Source organism: Thunnus albacares, chromosome 3, assembly GCF_914725855.1.
Source record: "Thunnus albacares chromosome 3, fThuAlb1.1, whole genome shotgun sequence".
Lineage (NCBI taxonomy): Eukaryota > Metazoa > Chordata > Actinopteri > Scombriformes > Scombridae > Thunnus > Thunnus albacares.
Genome location: NC_058108.1, coordinates 32,378,057 through 32,394,482, shown reverse-complemented (window position 1 = coordinate 32,394,482; position 16,426 = coordinate 32,378,057). Strand labels below are relative to the sequence as shown.

At 40.1% G+C, this 16,426-nt stretch overlaps 1 protein-coding gene across 1 annotated transcript in view; it reads left to right on the top strand.

Annotated features, from left to right (window-relative positions):
• Window positions 1-16,426, top strand: part of cacna1ab (calcium channel, voltage-dependent, P/Q type, alpha 1A subunit, b) — a 104,612-nt gene that overhangs the window by 40,709 nt on the left and 47,477 nt on the right. The window contains exons 24-31 of the mRNA XM_044340084.1: window positions 56-162; window positions 9,955-10,054; window positions 10,848-11,008; window positions 11,571-11,708; window positions 11,820-12,021; window positions 12,178-12,342; window positions 13,702-13,812; window positions 14,189-14,272. Coding sequence (XP_044196019.1) covers window positions 56-162; window positions 9,955-10,054; window positions 10,848-11,008; window positions 11,571-11,708; window positions 11,820-12,021; window positions 12,178-12,342; window positions 13,702-13,812; window positions 14,189-14,272 — 1,068 coding nt within the window. The remainder of the gene's footprint in view (window positions 1-55; window positions 163-9,954; window positions 10,055-10,847; window positions 11,009-11,570; window positions 11,709-11,819; window positions 12,022-12,177; window positions 12,343-13,701; window positions 13,813-14,188; window positions 14,273-16,426) is intronic.

The window sequence follows — 16,426 nt, the reverse complement described above, 5'->3', positions numbered from 1 at the left end:
TGTTACTATACATGTGTATATGTGTGTTGTACTGAGCATGCTCCGTGTCTTCCAGATGGTGGTGCTGGGCTTGTTTCTCCACCAGGGCTCCTACTTCCGCGACTTGTGGAACATTCTGGACTTTATAGTGGTTAGTGGTGCTCTGGTGGCCTTCGCCTTCACGTAAGTGTCCCCTCCCCTCCCCCCCTCCCCACACCCCACCTTCCTCTTCGTCATCTCCACCACCCACACACAAACACATACCCCCCCCATCTACAGAAAGACCCTCGTCGTCCTCCGATACGCCGATAGGCAATGTTGATCTTTCACTTCCTTTTACTCAGCCTGCTGAACTTCAGTCTTTTGTCTTTTTGGCTATCCTTTTTCTCTCCCTTTATCTTTTTCTTAATCTTACTTTCTCTTTTACTCTTGCATTTGCACTCTTGTCTCTCTTCCGGTCCACTGTCTCTCTCTCTCTGATGTTGTCTCTTATTTTCTGTCTGTCTTGGTCCGCTCTTTCTTTCTCTCTTGACTCTCTTTTCTGCAGTCTTGTCAATGTCTCTTTTTCTCTCTCCCTTCTACGGTCGACACATTCTCCTTATCCCTCTCTGTTCCTTCACTGGTCATCATCACATGTGGCATTGTATCAGCAGGTCTTTCCTCAGGTCTTTCTTCTCTATCCCCTCTGCAGTCTACACTTTCTCCGTATCTCTCTCTATTTCCTTCATTGGTCATCATCACATTGTATCAACAGGTCTTTCTCGGTGTTTCATCACCACCTTCATCTGGACAATCACCTATGATCCTTAACAAAATTCCTTTCCTAACGTGCTTGTCGATCATCACCAACCTCTGACCTACACTCTAAAAAGGAAAAGGGCTCCTCGTTGCATTTTGCTTTTTCTTGATGCTGCAATCTTTGAGGGCCCTAAGCGGGTACCCTGAGGAGCTCCTTTAAAACAATTATGATGTTACTTTAACAAGTATGTAATTTTTTGGATAGTTCCTTTAAACGAGGAACCCTTAAATGCTGAAAGTGATATATGTTTTTAGAGTGTACGTCCACCTTCCACCCTCCACAAACCCCAAACCTTGCCTGTATAATAATCACCTCAAAATACCCCAAACGTCCCTTCCCCCTAACTGTGTGACCACTATAAAACACCACCTGCTCATTCTCAAATTTTTTCCTCCCAATCTTCCTCCTTCCTTCTTCCCTTCTGTGCCCTGTTTGCCAATCCATGCCGCTCTGATATTTCCTCCAACCAGGCCGTGAGTCATCCCTTCCTCTGTACTTGCATCTAAAACCCTAACTTCATCCCCTAAACCTTTGCTTACCGACATCCCCTCCCCCAGACCCTCCACAGCTTTGGTTCCTGCTGATGCCTCCACCTCCTTCCAGATACCTTCCAATCCCCTCTCTCATAGGAGCGCTTCCCCTTATCTATTATAAAAATTTTGCACTTCTATCCAATTCATGTACCCCTATACACCCTCCTTATTCCTAACATAGAGCAAAGCAAGTATGAGAACGACGCTAGATGAGAATTTGTTGATGGTCATCCTACTTTTATGTGAATTTACAGCATTTTAAATGACCTGAAGAGATTTAACGGGTGATTATTTCTTAGTTTTCATTAAATTTAGGAAAGACACACTAATTGGACAGTTTATATCAGATTAATTTGTTGCAAATTTTAGCTTGCTATATGTTAGTAGGAGGTGTACCCGTTGCTTTCTTGCTCACCCTTTGTCCCCACTCCCCCAACCCCGGCCTCCACCCTCGTCTAGTCCCTAATTCACCCCTCTGCCCCACCAAACTCCACCACACGCACCTTTTCAGCTCCCCCCTTTTTTCTCACCACTCCAACAACCATAAAAGCCAACATTCCCCCCTGCAACCCAATCACACTCCCCGAACCCGCCTCCTCATCCTCCCCCGTCCTCCGGGCTGGAGGTCCCAGTCGGTCAGTCCGTGGGGGTGAGGGCGCCCCAGACACCTTTAACCCTTTAAGTGCCCAGGCTATCCGTTTGCCACGAGGAGGAACACCGCCAGGGTACAACTACTCATCGCCTCGTCCCCTCTCTTTTACCCACGCACACTCAAAACACAAAAACACATACTCATCCGCCGTTTCTGGCCATGTTAACGTACCCGGAGGCACAGGTATTTAACTCTCCTTCCTCTGCACGACCCTGGGAAGTCAGACTGAGCGTGGGAGGGAAGGAGGGAGGCATGCTGGGGCAGAGTGTGGTGGGTGGAATGATTTGTTCTTATGCTGAGGTATATAGATAAATACATATAAATGAAATATGTATGATATATGCACCCTAGAGGGACTGAGTGTGTGTTTGCGTGTGACAGAAAAACAGGTCAAGTGAGTGAGAGAGAAAGACAGCTTCGTGTGTGCATCCTCCTCAGTTCTGTGGATGATCAGTGCATGTCTGCCTTGGCGGCTGCATGAACCTGAACACAACCTGTGATGCAGTAGACAGCATCACTGAAAACTTTGTTAATGATGTTCGGAGTCAGTCCCAGGCAAAGAATGTGTTCCAGTAAAATGTGCTCTGTTAATCTTAGAGCTAATTCCCTATGTACTGTAAAGGTATGTTCAGATTGAAGGCAAAGCAAATTTTAGCGATGGCACCATTGCATACAAACTTGAAAATGCTTGGGCAAAAAATGGAGCTTTATGTATATGATATCATAAAAAGATATGGCTGTCAATTTACTAATTTTCTCTTATTGTCAACAAATCTCATGTCCAGAACCAACAATGAATTGATCCGTGTAAGGAAGACGCACTGTGCATGTGCAGGAATGCGGTTCAATTTACAGAGCTTCATTAGCTTGTTGTGCTTCAAATCACAACCGCTTGATTTTTTTACTGAAGTTCTTTGGTAATTAACAAACAGGTTCCTGCACATGTGCAGTGGCGTCTGCCCTACACAGAAGTACTCTCCAGAGACTGGAAATGTGATCATTGTTATTAGTCTCTCGAGCTTTGACCATAATCTTCAGAGTCATCCAATGCAACAGTTTGGCTGACGATAATGTGGTATTGTATCATGATTGTTTTTAATAGTTTTTGGACAACAATGGAGGTCTACAGCACAGAGGAATAAGATATATCAGGCTTTGGATACACACACACACACACACACACACTACTAAGTGGGATCTGTTCATTGTTGGTTTAGCTCTGCGCATGAGATTTGTTGACAAGAAAAAAATATTGAAAATTGCCAGCCATATCCTTTAAGGTTCAGATAAAACAGGAAAAGGGAGAGAGCCCTAGAGGAACATAACAGAAAGAATTAGAGTTCCTGATAAATTGTGAGATCAGCAAGAGTCTGAGCCGCAACACAGAAACACGCCCAGACAGGCATAGTCCTCACACACTAGCTAATATCTGTACAGTAGTCTTCCACTGGAAGCAAAGAAATCATGCAACTGCAACTTCTCGCTAGCTGATGTGGTTTCATCAGCATTCACGAGCAAGTGTTGCTCGTTCAAAAGCACGGTGTAATTTGTGAATTTACATAAAATTAAAATTTTGACCTCTTCTTTTTCTCATGTCATTGGTCAGTTCCATGTTGTCTAATATCCCACATTGTCTTGAGAAGCATTTCTTGGGCATCACATACAAAAAGAATAGATACAATACACTTTGCACCACTCCAGAGCCAGTGAGTCTTTACTTGTACGGCTGTTTGTGGCAAATAAACACAGACTGTACAAATCCAGACTTGTAAATTCACTTTGCATTTAATCTGAACAAACAACATTTCTGTAGTGAAGAGCAAATATGTTACAGTTCCTGTTGTTCCTGTCATTGTCACTATGTGTTCACATTGCCAGCAACAAGTAACATTAGCCAATTTCACAATGGTTAACTTTTTTTTTTTTTTTTTTTTACCATGGCTGTTTACATCATAATGCCTGTCATATGTAGCTATTGGTATGAGTCCTGCATAAAAATGAAACTCATACCAGCCATTGTACGGTAATGTGGTTGCTCGCAGTCTAAATACAGAGTAAATAGAGTCCAAGGAAACCAACCAACAGCGGCAAAAGTAAATCAAGGAGCGAGCAGGATGAGGAAGGTGCACACACAAGTGTTTTAATGCACAGATTTCAGAATGCAGGTGGTATGAATTTAAAGTGATATATTACTTTGGTAAAAACCTTTCACACCTGTGTTGAAGTTGAGGAGCACTGAACCTGCACAAGTCAGTATTTATTCTACTGTATCTAAGTACAATTAACTGCAAACAGAAAGAAATTAAAAGTATCATCCAGTTGAACATGTTTTTTCACATATATACATATAATACATGTGAATAGTTTGACCAGCCACAGGTTCCAACGAAGGCAAATAATGCTGGTGGACTCCAACACAAAAAAAGTGAAAATTTAATATCAAAGTGAAATATCACTTTAGCTAGAAAGGCAAGCAGTAACGCAAAAAAAAGCAAGAACCTATCAAATTCAATTGTACCATCTGGCTGATAGGTTTGTTACAGCAACTCAAAAATTACTCCACTGCTGCACCCTCCACAGCATGACACCTCCCTGAAAAAAGGATGCCTCCTCCCCTCCTTCAGTGGTCTTCTTCCCTCCTCCTCTCCCCTCCTTTGCCCACTTTTTTAATGCCCTCTCCGTTCCCCTTTTAGAGGATGCTCTCCCGCCATATCACCCCTCACTTTTGCCTCTTTTTCCTTTCACCCTTCCCTTCTTTTCCTTCCTCTCCTTACTCCTCCACCATCTCTCCTCTTTTTGCTTCCTTGCTCCAACCATCTGATCCAGGGCTGAGCTTTCAGTACAGTTTTGCTTAAGGGTTGAAGGCTACACACACACACACACACACACACACACACACTGTTTAAAAGCAGGTACATCTCGGAAACCATTGTACACGGGATTTCCAGCATGGTCAGAGTGCAATGGCTTCATTTATTTTGGGTTTTTAAACTCAACAAGTTGCGCTTCTGGCACCCCTCATCCTCCAAATAAATGTTGAATGACACACTCTCATGACTGAGAACTGCATGCTGTCGCAGTACTCTGTGAGAATGCCTTTCCTTTTCTATTGACGGTGTGTGTGTATGGGACAATACACACAAATCCTGGTTTCTTGAGTCTCCCCTCATGATAGATGTCCTGCGTGTATGCCTGTGTGCTCTCACATGTCAAGAAAACCTGGAACCGGCCACTTCTAAAGATTTAACGCCTTTTTTTCTTCCCCCTTGCGCAGATGTGCATGCAAAAGAGCTTTGATAAAAATCCAACTAGATGATTGCAGATCTAATGAGGGAAATTTGTGCTGTAGGCCTGGTCTAATTGATCATTATGGTGTGATAAGATAAGAATCGGTGTAAATGGATGCAGCAATCGAGTTTCCTCCTCCAACCATGAAGGTAATTCTTCATAGAGCTGGTAGTACAGCAGGTCACAGCAGAAAACAGCCAGGAGGGAAGGAGGGTTTTGCACATCCACAGTCTCAGCCGGGGGGATAGATTCACAGAAGTGTTTTTATTATTGTAGATCTCAGGAAGTTACCTAAGAATTAATGTTGGGATGTTTTTGAAGATTGTTTTATTCAGATGGAAGAAAAGCCGCAACTTAAAATGTAGTAATACCTGGAGAGTGACACAGCTACTGTATATATGTTTCACTTAACTGACCTCAGCCTTTCTCAGATTATGATTATGCGATTTATCAGATATCATATAAGTATTAAGAGTTACCCCTTATTAAAATTCAGTCATGCATTTTTAAAAAAGCACATTTTACCACATTCATGCATTGTGGCAGTAAAACATACATTCAGTACTGTATTTTTGAACTGTAGAAACAGTAAATGCTTTAAACATTTTACTCACAGCTGCTCTTTAAAAGCTTTTACAAATAGAGTAATATACATTAAAAATGCAAGATACAGAAAATAAAACATAGAGTATCCATATATTCTACTATCATAATCACATGGAGCCTTTTTAAAGCTATTCCAGACAGTCTCCAATAGAAAAATTGTAGATTCTGAAATGCTAGTTTCCATATTTCTTAATCACCCTCTCCATTATAGTTTACTTGCCACTGTGCATTGGACAGTGTTAAACCAGACACAACAATACAAAATATAAACTCAAAATTGAAAAAAACTAAAATTAAAAATCAAATCAGGACAAACAAAATAACAAAAAATAACTGCTTTTACAGTGGAAAATTGCCTCCTGGTTAAGTTTTTATAGATTGGACTAAATAATCAGATTACTAAATGTATAAGATTACACCTTTTGTATTTTTTTTCAGTGACCTCATAGACTTTTGAAGCTGATGAATCTTATAAAATGCATTAACATTTATATACAAATTCACCTGATTGATGTAATTGCTACATATTGGTGTTATGTAAGTGTTGTTCAGTATACAGTATAATGCAGTGTAATCTTCACCTTATCGAATAATAAATCTAGGAGACAGGTACAGTATGTAGACATCCCATCCTGTCGTCATGGAGACAAGTGATGGGTGAGGGGAGGGAAACACAGAGAGAGAGAGAGAGAGATGTGTGTATCTGAGTGTGTGTATATGTGTGTTGGTGGGTGGGTGGGGTTTTCTAAGCAGGTATGGCCATCTTGCTGTCCTTCCTTCTTTGTCTGTCTCTCATATAAATGTATTTTTTCCTGTTTCTACCAAACCCCCTCTCTCTCTCTCTCTCTCTCTCTCTCTCTCTCTCTTTTGTCTTGTGTTTGTCTTTGTCGGTCTCTCTTTATCAATGTGTGTCTCTGTGTGTGTCTGTCTTTCTATGTGTTTTTCCTCTCCTCCTTCCCTTCCTCCTCTTCCTCTTCTGTCTCTGTCTTTCTTTCTGTCGCTGTCACTGACTCTCGCTGTCTCCATCTTCGGTGAAATTCGACAGGAGCAGCACCCGGTAAAGTTCTTCCTCTGTCCACCTCCTCCTCCTCCTCCTCCTCCGCTCTGTCCCTTGCGTATCAAATTGGCTTTTCTCTCTTTCTTTCTTTGTTCTTCTGATCGTTCGTACTCATTCTCGCCGTATCGTTGCCCCTTTCTCTTTTTCTTCACCACCACACCCACATACTGCAGGAAACCATCCATACATCTCAGTAGTTTCATTGATAAGTATGATTTAAAGGGTTTGACGGTGGTGCCCATAGGTGTACTGGAAGTAGTGTGATTCCAAATTCGCAGATAATTAATTTACCAGTTAAAATTTCCATTATAAATACATATTTCTGAAAAATAGCATGAAAGTCTGTCTTTCAAGTATTGAACACTCAACACTTGTTCTGTGGGTTTTTAAAATGGTATTGTTAAAAACTTTAGCTTGAATTGATGTTGTAACAATGGATTCCAGTGTAGACATCAAACCATCCAAAGAAATTTTTCAAACCACTCCTACAAAATCCACTTCTCAGCTGTCCATCTTTAGCTTTAGTATGTTCACGCAGCCAAATATTTCTACTGTATCACTCCAATCTCAGTCTTCACACATGATACTGTCAAGCTTGTGAGACTTGCACATATTGGCACACCTCCGTTTCTTTCATTGGTCTGTTGAACTGAATGTCTTGTCTCGCCACATTTGGTCTTAAAATGGTGCCACATGAAAAACCCCAATGGGCTGCATTGGTATGTTGCTATAATTGTCAATGGAAAGATGAAATACAATCCAGGAAGTTCAATTGGAGTAATAAGCCCATGAGTTTGAAGGATTATCAGATGCCACAAAACTGCATATTAACATGAACCTACCCAGGCTAATGTGACACCTTCATCACTGCAGATGAATGTTAGCCTTACGCCGCTAAATAATGAATGCTGTCCCTGAAAAATTTAAGTACATAATGCTATGGTGCAGGATTTTACACCTTTGGAAAGTAACCACAGCAGCAATCATTTTAGTCTTTGTTGCAAGGTAAACAGTAAAAATGTCCTGGTCCACCAATCTGCCAGAATGTACACTTGCACATGCTTGATTTGATAGGCCAATATACAGCATTGCATTGCGGCAAAAGTCAGGTTCAACTTTGTGTTTCATCACTTGGGTCATCTGAAATCCTGTTATGCAAAACTACAGTCTCATTGAAATGGATGAGGGAGGAGGCTGCATTTCTTGACGTAGTGCTAATGTCTATCTGAACAAGACCTTAATGATATGTTCAGTGGTATTAGTATTGAGACAGACATTGTGTGTTTTGCCATGTTAAGGTGCTCGATTGTTGTATGAGAAAATGTGTGTGATCAGAACGTGCTGATCAAATGGATGGACAGCAGCAGAGTGCAGTACGCACTGGAGCCTTATTCAGCGGGAGTGGTTTGAGAAGTTTTCCGAACATTTTTTTCCATTGTATACACGAATCCAAACTTACAACAGCTGGTGTGCATCGTCAAGGATAAAACTAGAGGCTGTTTACTGCCAACTTTCAATCCTACAGATGTTGAGTGTTTCATACTCAAAAGAAAATGTGCCATTCAGGGAACATCCGTCATCTTTCCGTCATCTTTTTAGTAAGGTTGACGGACAGAATGCTAAATTAGTGCAGTGTACACACTCATACATAAATCGTGAGACTCAAAGAGCCCTTATCATTGTGTGTGTGGGTGTGTGTGTGTGTGTGTGCGTGTGCGTGTGCGTGTGTGTTTGCGTAGGGTTGGTGTTAATTCCTAACACCTATGCCTTACTGGGCTTTACTCTAATACACTGAAGCTGCTCTGATAGAGACCTCAGTCCCATTCACCTTCAAAGGAGGAAGGCCTATTGATTATCGATCGAGTCTCTCACACACACACACATAAACCCCCACATGCATACATGTAGAAGTGCCTAGGTTCAGACTCAATCAATCAGCCTTGAATTGAATCGTCTTACATTTTCTGCCACGGGAACTGAGTTCATAGTTAAGGAGCGAGCCTTGATGGACGGCTTCTCTTCTGCTCAGGCTTGGCAGGCGTCCAGGCGCCTCCTGCCTTGTTTTTTGAAAATGGGCCATTCACTTACAGTAAAGATCAACATGGCTATTTACTCCCTTGACACCCCAATTTTTCCTCACTGATATTGGTTTATGGGCGTACAAATCATGAGCAGAATGTTCAGTTATGGGCTTCGTGGAGGAAGCAGGCGCATTAAAACACACAACCAAAGGAGTTTGTCTTTTCGGCCCTAAATCGTCTCCTCCGGTCGCTCTCACGGCTCGTTTGATGCTATTAATGCAATGTGTTTGTTTGTGTTATGACATTTGATGTTGCGTTCTGCAAGCAACATCACATGTCCCAAGAGTCTCGCATAGCCTCCGTTGCCTGTCCCCATCTCCTTTGATTCAGGCTGCGGTAAAATCTGGATTTAAATGAAAGGAAGCTATGTGAAACGTATCAGATTCAGTCCATCAAGTGTTTCCAAATTCAGGATTATATTGGCATAATCCTAGCCATGTAATCTTTAAAGCCCACGCTTCATGTTTCCACATCTGAGACTCCCATTTTCTTCCGAAGAACCGAACAGCGTTTCACTGAAAAAGAAAGAAAGAGGTTTGGCTGGGCACTCTGCCGGGAGATGCCTGTCGACATGGAATGTGTGTGAATGTTTATTTTATCATGGTGAAGATTATAAAAAAAATGGTGACGATGTCGCTGCTTCTTGATGTCCATGAAACCAAACGGTCAGGCAACTGATCGGTTATCCTCCCACCGGTTTCATGTTTGACGCACACTTGAAAGTTTCTTTTTTCTGCAGAAGAAGAGACTGTAAGAGCGTTGATTGTACACACATGTATTGTCTTACACAGGACTACTGCAAGTGTCATATTGTGTGTTGCTTTTAGTAAATATTTAAGATAAATCTGACTTTGAGGACATGTCCCTCACCCCACCTCACCACTTTTTGAAATGGTTTATGTTAATAGCACCATCTAATTCTTCTCTGACTATTTTGTTGTTCCTTGGATGAACTCTAGGGGGAGCAGCAAGGGTAAAGACATCAGTACGATCAAGTCCCTGCGTGTGCTGAGGGTGCTGCGTCCTCTTAAGACCATCAAACGTCTCCCCAAGCTAAAGGTATGCGTCCTTAAAGAGATGCAGCCCCTGGACTAGGAAAGCTTCCTAATTGTGTTTTTGTGTGCAAAAATGTAAACTCATGGTTATAAACTGGAGTTATATTTTCACTGCATATTATGTTTCCCATGAGATCAAGATGGTTTCAAATGTTCCTTATTGAGATATTCTATCATTACATCAGGAAAGGGCAAGATAAAAATAGTGAGTTTGACATCTCATCAGTGCAGTTTGTTAGCAGGAAATTGTTTCAGTTACCTAAAACACCAACTGTAAATATCAGGTATTAATGTCAGTCAATTTTGCACCAATATGTTGAAATCATAAAGGGAGCTTGCACCATTGCATACCTGATATATCATTCATGAACATGTGAAGTGCAGTTTTGCTTTTCAACCAATCATAGACTGTTAAAGTTACAGGTCAACAAGACTGGTTAAAATAGTAGGCAAGACATTACTTATTCTATTTGCATCACAGTACAACATGCAAACTAATTAAATATACACAATATAACAGTTTACAAGGGTGGATTTGTCCTTTAAAGCTACAGCAATGTTATTAAGTGTAGTGCAAGTCATAGGCTGAGTAGCATTTACAGAAATTATTTGTGCTTGCCTGCAGGACATGCATGTGGCAGCAGTGACCCTTGAGTATCATTAGATACATATAAAGGCAAAAGTTATCCAAATGTTAAACGCACTGACACTCTGATGTCATACTAGTTAAGATAATCAGTCTTACAACTGAACTTAGCTGTAAATCTAAATGTTTTCTTCCCCTCGTCTGCCTGCAGGCTGTGTTTGACTGTGTGGTCAACTCTCTTAAGAACGTGCTGAACATCCTGATTGTTTACATGCTCTTCATGTTCATCTTCGCCGTGGTGGCCGTGCAGCTCTTCAAGGGCCGTTTCTTCTACTGCACGGACGAATCCAAAGAGTTTGAGCGCGACTGCAGGTTGGTTCAGAAACACTCAAACATGTTGAGCACTTCAGTTCATTGTGAAAGTATGTGCTTTTCATGAAGTGTGAAGAATAATTTTCAATCGGTCTTACAAGTGATTTTAAATTTCGTTCACTGTCAAAAAACAAAAGATTTTTCATCCGTTACATTCAACATATTTTGCAATTTGCACCAAGTACTTTTAATTTAGCACTATAAAATGTTTTTACACATTTTTATTCTGTATTTCAGATACTTATGTAACATACAGTTCTGCATTTTGGCAAAATATAGTACTCTGAAAAACTCATACCAGTCTCTTGGCCTATTGTATCGGTAGTGTAGATGCTGCCACCTAGAGGCTTTTCTGGGAAGTTTAATTTCTAAATATTATAATTCATGTTCACTCTTAATAAGTATATTATGTCAAATATAAAAAAGACTTCCTAGTAGTTGTGGTGCTTTTCTACACTTCCAGTTCCACTCCAGAGTGTTTTTAATAAACCTTTTAAATGTTTTGATACTTCTATATTTTTACTGTGTGATTTCATTATAATCCATGTTTGTGTTTCCTCAGGGGCGAGTACTTAGTGTATGATAGGGATGAGGTTAAAGCTCAGAAGCGGGAGTGGAAGAAGTACGATTTCCACTACGACAATGTGGCTTGGGCCCTGCTCACCCTCTTCACTGTCTCCACTGGAGAGGGGTGGCCGCAGTGAGTGGGACACACACACACACACACACACACACACATTTATTGGATTTTTTTTGTTTGTTTGTTTTTCTCTTTTCTTAATTTTTTTTTGAATTCTCTCTTTTTCTACAGGGTGTTAAAGCACTCAGTGGACTCCACCTATGAGAATCAGGGCCCGAGCCCAGGTTATAGGATGGAAATGTCCATCTTTTACGTGGTGTACTTCGTTGTCTTCCCCTTCTTCTTCGTCAATATCTTTGTGGCTCTCATCATCATCACCTTCCAGGAACAGGGGGATAAGATGATGGAGGACTATAGCTTAGAAAAGAATGAGGTGAGGAGAGATTGCAGGCTGCTTTGAATTTCTGGATGTTCAGTGTCAGTTTTACAGCTTCTTTAATACAAAATGATTTGTTAGAAAGTGTTTACAGGGTTAAAAGCAAAAAGTAATGTAACTTCAACCCTCCTCTCTTCCCCTGCCCTCCTGCAGAGAGCCTGTATAGATTTCGCCATCAATGCCAGACCTCTGACTCGCCATATGCCAAAGAACAAACTGAGCTTCCAGTATCGCATGTGGCAGTTTGTGGTATCTCCGCCCTTTGAGTACAGCATCATGGCTCTAATCGCGCTTAACACCGTCGTCCTCATGATGAAGGTAAAAGTCTAACTCTTAACAGTGTTTTTTGTGGTGTGCGGCTCTGCACATGTTGTTGTAGCACAAAGGATTACCAGATTAGGTATGATCACAGGAAAAGCATTTAATACCTCAGCTGTCTTGCTACTGTAATACTCCAGGTCCTTAATGAAGAGCATTTACACAAAGCGTTCTGCAAAACCAGACTATCCAACTGTGAGAAGTGCCACCTCAGTTTGGTTTTTGAGCACCAAACGTGTTCTTAAAGCTGCATTTTTATATGAACAGCTCAAATGACTACATGTAATGTGAAAAGGATCATTTGAATCGATAAACCCACAGTAAATCATTACCCTCTTCTGCAGTTCCTGTCAGCTCTAAGGGGAGTTTTAGTATCTTTCAGCTCGTTGTTTTGGTTTTGACACTCGCATAATTACTGTTTTGGTTCAGTCTTAGGTCTCTCAGCATCATTTCCAGCAGTAGCAGACAGCTGTCAGATATTTTTCTCAGGAGTTGGTGGAGACAAAAAACAAAGCTGAGAGGAGAGTGAATATTGGACTTAAATTCATCAGGTGGCCGGAAACATGAATCCAAATGAACGGCAACGTTGCTCTGCGTCTGCTGGATGTGTAAATAAGCACCTATCAAGCCAATGTCCTGCTTCAAAACTGGCCACCATGGTGCCAACCAAATATTCAATTTTAAATACTAACATCTTTACAAAACTCCAGAAAAAACATTCTTATAATTGTTACTAATATATAGTTTTCTTGTGATGACAATGTAACTATTTTGATCTTAACATCACAAGCTTTGTTTTGCTGTTGTAAGAAAATAAAATGTTACAATTTATTTTTTGCTATTATATTCGTTATTATACTAAGTTGAGAAGATACTAGAGAACGTTTTTGACAGCTCGGTATGTTGAGTCATGATCACAAAATAACACTTACTGTTTTCTCATCAGTCTGATCTCAATAAAACAAGTTTATATCAAAATCACATAGTAACTTTCCAGAGATTATGAGAAACAAACTGTCTGCACAAATAACCTTTACTCATTTTAGTATCTGTATTTGGTTTCTGCCTGGTGTTAATGTTACAAAGTTAGGGTTAGTGAGGGTTAGTTTTCCTGACATTGGCCAGGATGCATTTCTTTCTTACCTCCTTATTATTGTCTTGAGTTTTGAGGGTTTTAGGATCAGATTGGTTACTATGGTTGTAAACTATTTAGCTCCACAACGAAGGTACAGTTTCTCTCATAAATTGAACACTGATGGCACTGGGGAAAGGTGATCTAAAAATCTGCATTGGAAAAACTTGTGTTGTCAGTTTAATTGTTCACATTCCCTCTCTTTCTTCATTTCTGTGTGTCTATAGTTCGACGGTGCATCATTGACGTACGATAATGTACTGAAGAACCTCAACATTGTGTTTACCACCTTCTTCTTCATGGAATCAGTCCTCAAGATAATCGCTTTCGGCCCTCTGGTAAGGCTGTAAAAAAAAAAAAAAAAAAAGAACAAATATGGAAAGACGCACAAACACGCAGTACCTACGCAGATATTCCTCATCTAGGTTGACCCAGTCTATATGCTTCAGTGTTTCATCCTATAATTCATTTATAAAGCGGGTTATTTTGGTAGACAGATCTAGAGCATGTTCTTCCTGTCCCTGAAAAACCCAGAGCATACAGTGTCGCACAGCAGTCACGCTATCAGCCTCTTTCCAGTCTGTCTCCACGGTAACAACACATCCATTGGCCAGGGGCATGTCTCTTACTGCCCTCTAGCTTCAGTTTTAGGGAGATGCAATTAGCTACTCTTTCATCGGGCTAACGTCTCACTTTTTTTCTCTTTCCCAACAGAATTACTTCAGAGACGCCTGGAACATTTTTGATTTTGTCTCTGTCCTTGGAAGCATCACTGACATATTAGTTACAGAACTAGGGGTAAGTACTTTGGAGAGTTTGGACCACCACATGTTATTTGAAGCTGAACACAAGCTGATGATTTGTCACATGAAGCCAGTTTAATGAACTCAAAGGAAAAATCAGCCAAAACTGAACAAAACTGTTCCTTTTATTGGAGCCTTAAAGTGACTCAGTGTGTAGTTCTTTTTGCTTATAACCATCAAAATGCTGAAATACTTCCTCACTGAAACTACAAAAACAGAACTTTTGGACACAAAATAATTATTTTTATTTTGCTTGTGTAGAGGACAGCCAATAACATTGTTTCCCAAGACAGAAGTTTTCAGTGCTCAAGCATGATTATAAAATTGCACATAAGAATGATACAAATTCCATGAATCTGTTTCACAACTCTCCAAAAGCCGTTAGGTAAGATGCCCCAAAAAATAAATAATAGCTGATTTTTCCTTTAAGTCTGTTACACACTGAAAACAGTGTCCAACACTCCATATAGACACATACACAAAGGCAACTAAGTATTTTCCCTTTCTAACTATGGATTTTATATATACAGTAGGAGTCAGAAGTTTGGATACCCTTCGCCATTAACCCTTTCATGCATGAATTATGATAACCTCAGTCAGGACACTTCAAGTGTTTTTATTCCCCTTTAGACATGAAAAAAAAATATTTGAACTTCATTTTTTTTAAACATGGGATGACACAGTAGAGTCCACTGTGGTGGCTGATGTGCAACTATACCATTAAAACCCCCATGCAGTGACCACTATGCATGAAAGGGTTAAGGAGAATGGGAGGGTTCATCCAGACTTTTGACTGGTCTTAATACAGTCTTAGCTGCTAACTTTAATGTAGCTGTCTGTCAACAGACTGTAAATGGTGCAGGTGTACAGGTACATTTCTTATGCTATAAGGATTAGCATTAGCAAATTATAATCCAGTTGTCATAGCTGTACCTTTCAAGTACCTGAATGCTTTGTGTCTGTCTGTGTTATTCTATGGGGGGGGTTCATTCTAAATAATAATAATAATAATAATAATATAAATATCTTTGATATTATTTAATGAATAGAAATCACCTTTATGACGATCTTTATTTTACAATTTCTCTAGTTTTTTTTTTTTTTTATTCTGGGGTGAAACTTGTCAGACAACTCAAAGGTCCAGTCCTGTATTGGGATGCAGTGCTTCCTTCGACCCTGAACAATTATAAAGTCTAAAGTCTAAATTAAAAACGCAACTTGCACCGATAATAGATTGTGCCTAATGTGCTGTTGTGTGCGAACATGCTCATGTTTATTTCACAGTTAATTGTGCTTTGTTTGTATGTTTATCAATATGTCTATCTGTGCATTATAATCTACATACAAGCTTAATATAGTTATACCTATGAGACTCAATATTTGTAGAATTCTTTAGCAATTTCAGCCCCTCTTTGTTGTCCACCTATTTTTTTTAGGTTTCAGTCATGAACTTATAAAACCACTCCAACCTGCACAAGTCTTCCTCTCATTCACACTAACTAGATTAGCAGAAACTGCGCTAATTACTGCAGAACAACTGTGTTTTCAGATGATTAAAGACACCCTCTGGCCATGTTGAAAGTGCTAAATTTACATTTTAGCTGTCTGAACTGATACCAATTGACATTAGAGTTGTTTTCAGTGAACTGATCATTTCAGACATCCGATTGATTATCTGTCAATATAATGTCAGCTTGTAGCGGCTAAACTGCTGGATGAATACATCCGATCTGACAAGCTTGCGTAATAAGTAGTTGCTAGTGTTAGAAGTGGCTAGTAATCACATGTTGACATTGACGCGTTGCTTAGCTGCATAGTTATCATAATCAGTTCAGGTTAACTAAGTATCTAGTGCAGTTCTGCAGAATAAATACACCAAAAACCAAAATGAACCTCATCTTCCTAATCAGACCAGTGTTTTTTTTTGTTTTTACCTCTCTTACAGATCAGAGAAAATCTTTTTTCAGGAGCTTTATATCTATTTTTGTAGCCAAGGTTACTAAAGACAATAAGTTATCCCAATTATCCCAATATTTTCAAATTAAGGGCCAAACACCAGGTTCATTTTGGTTGCATTTTGCTACTTGGACTTCCAGCTGAAACCATTGTTGTTGGATTTTGTAAAGAGCACAACTGTTGAGAAGAAATA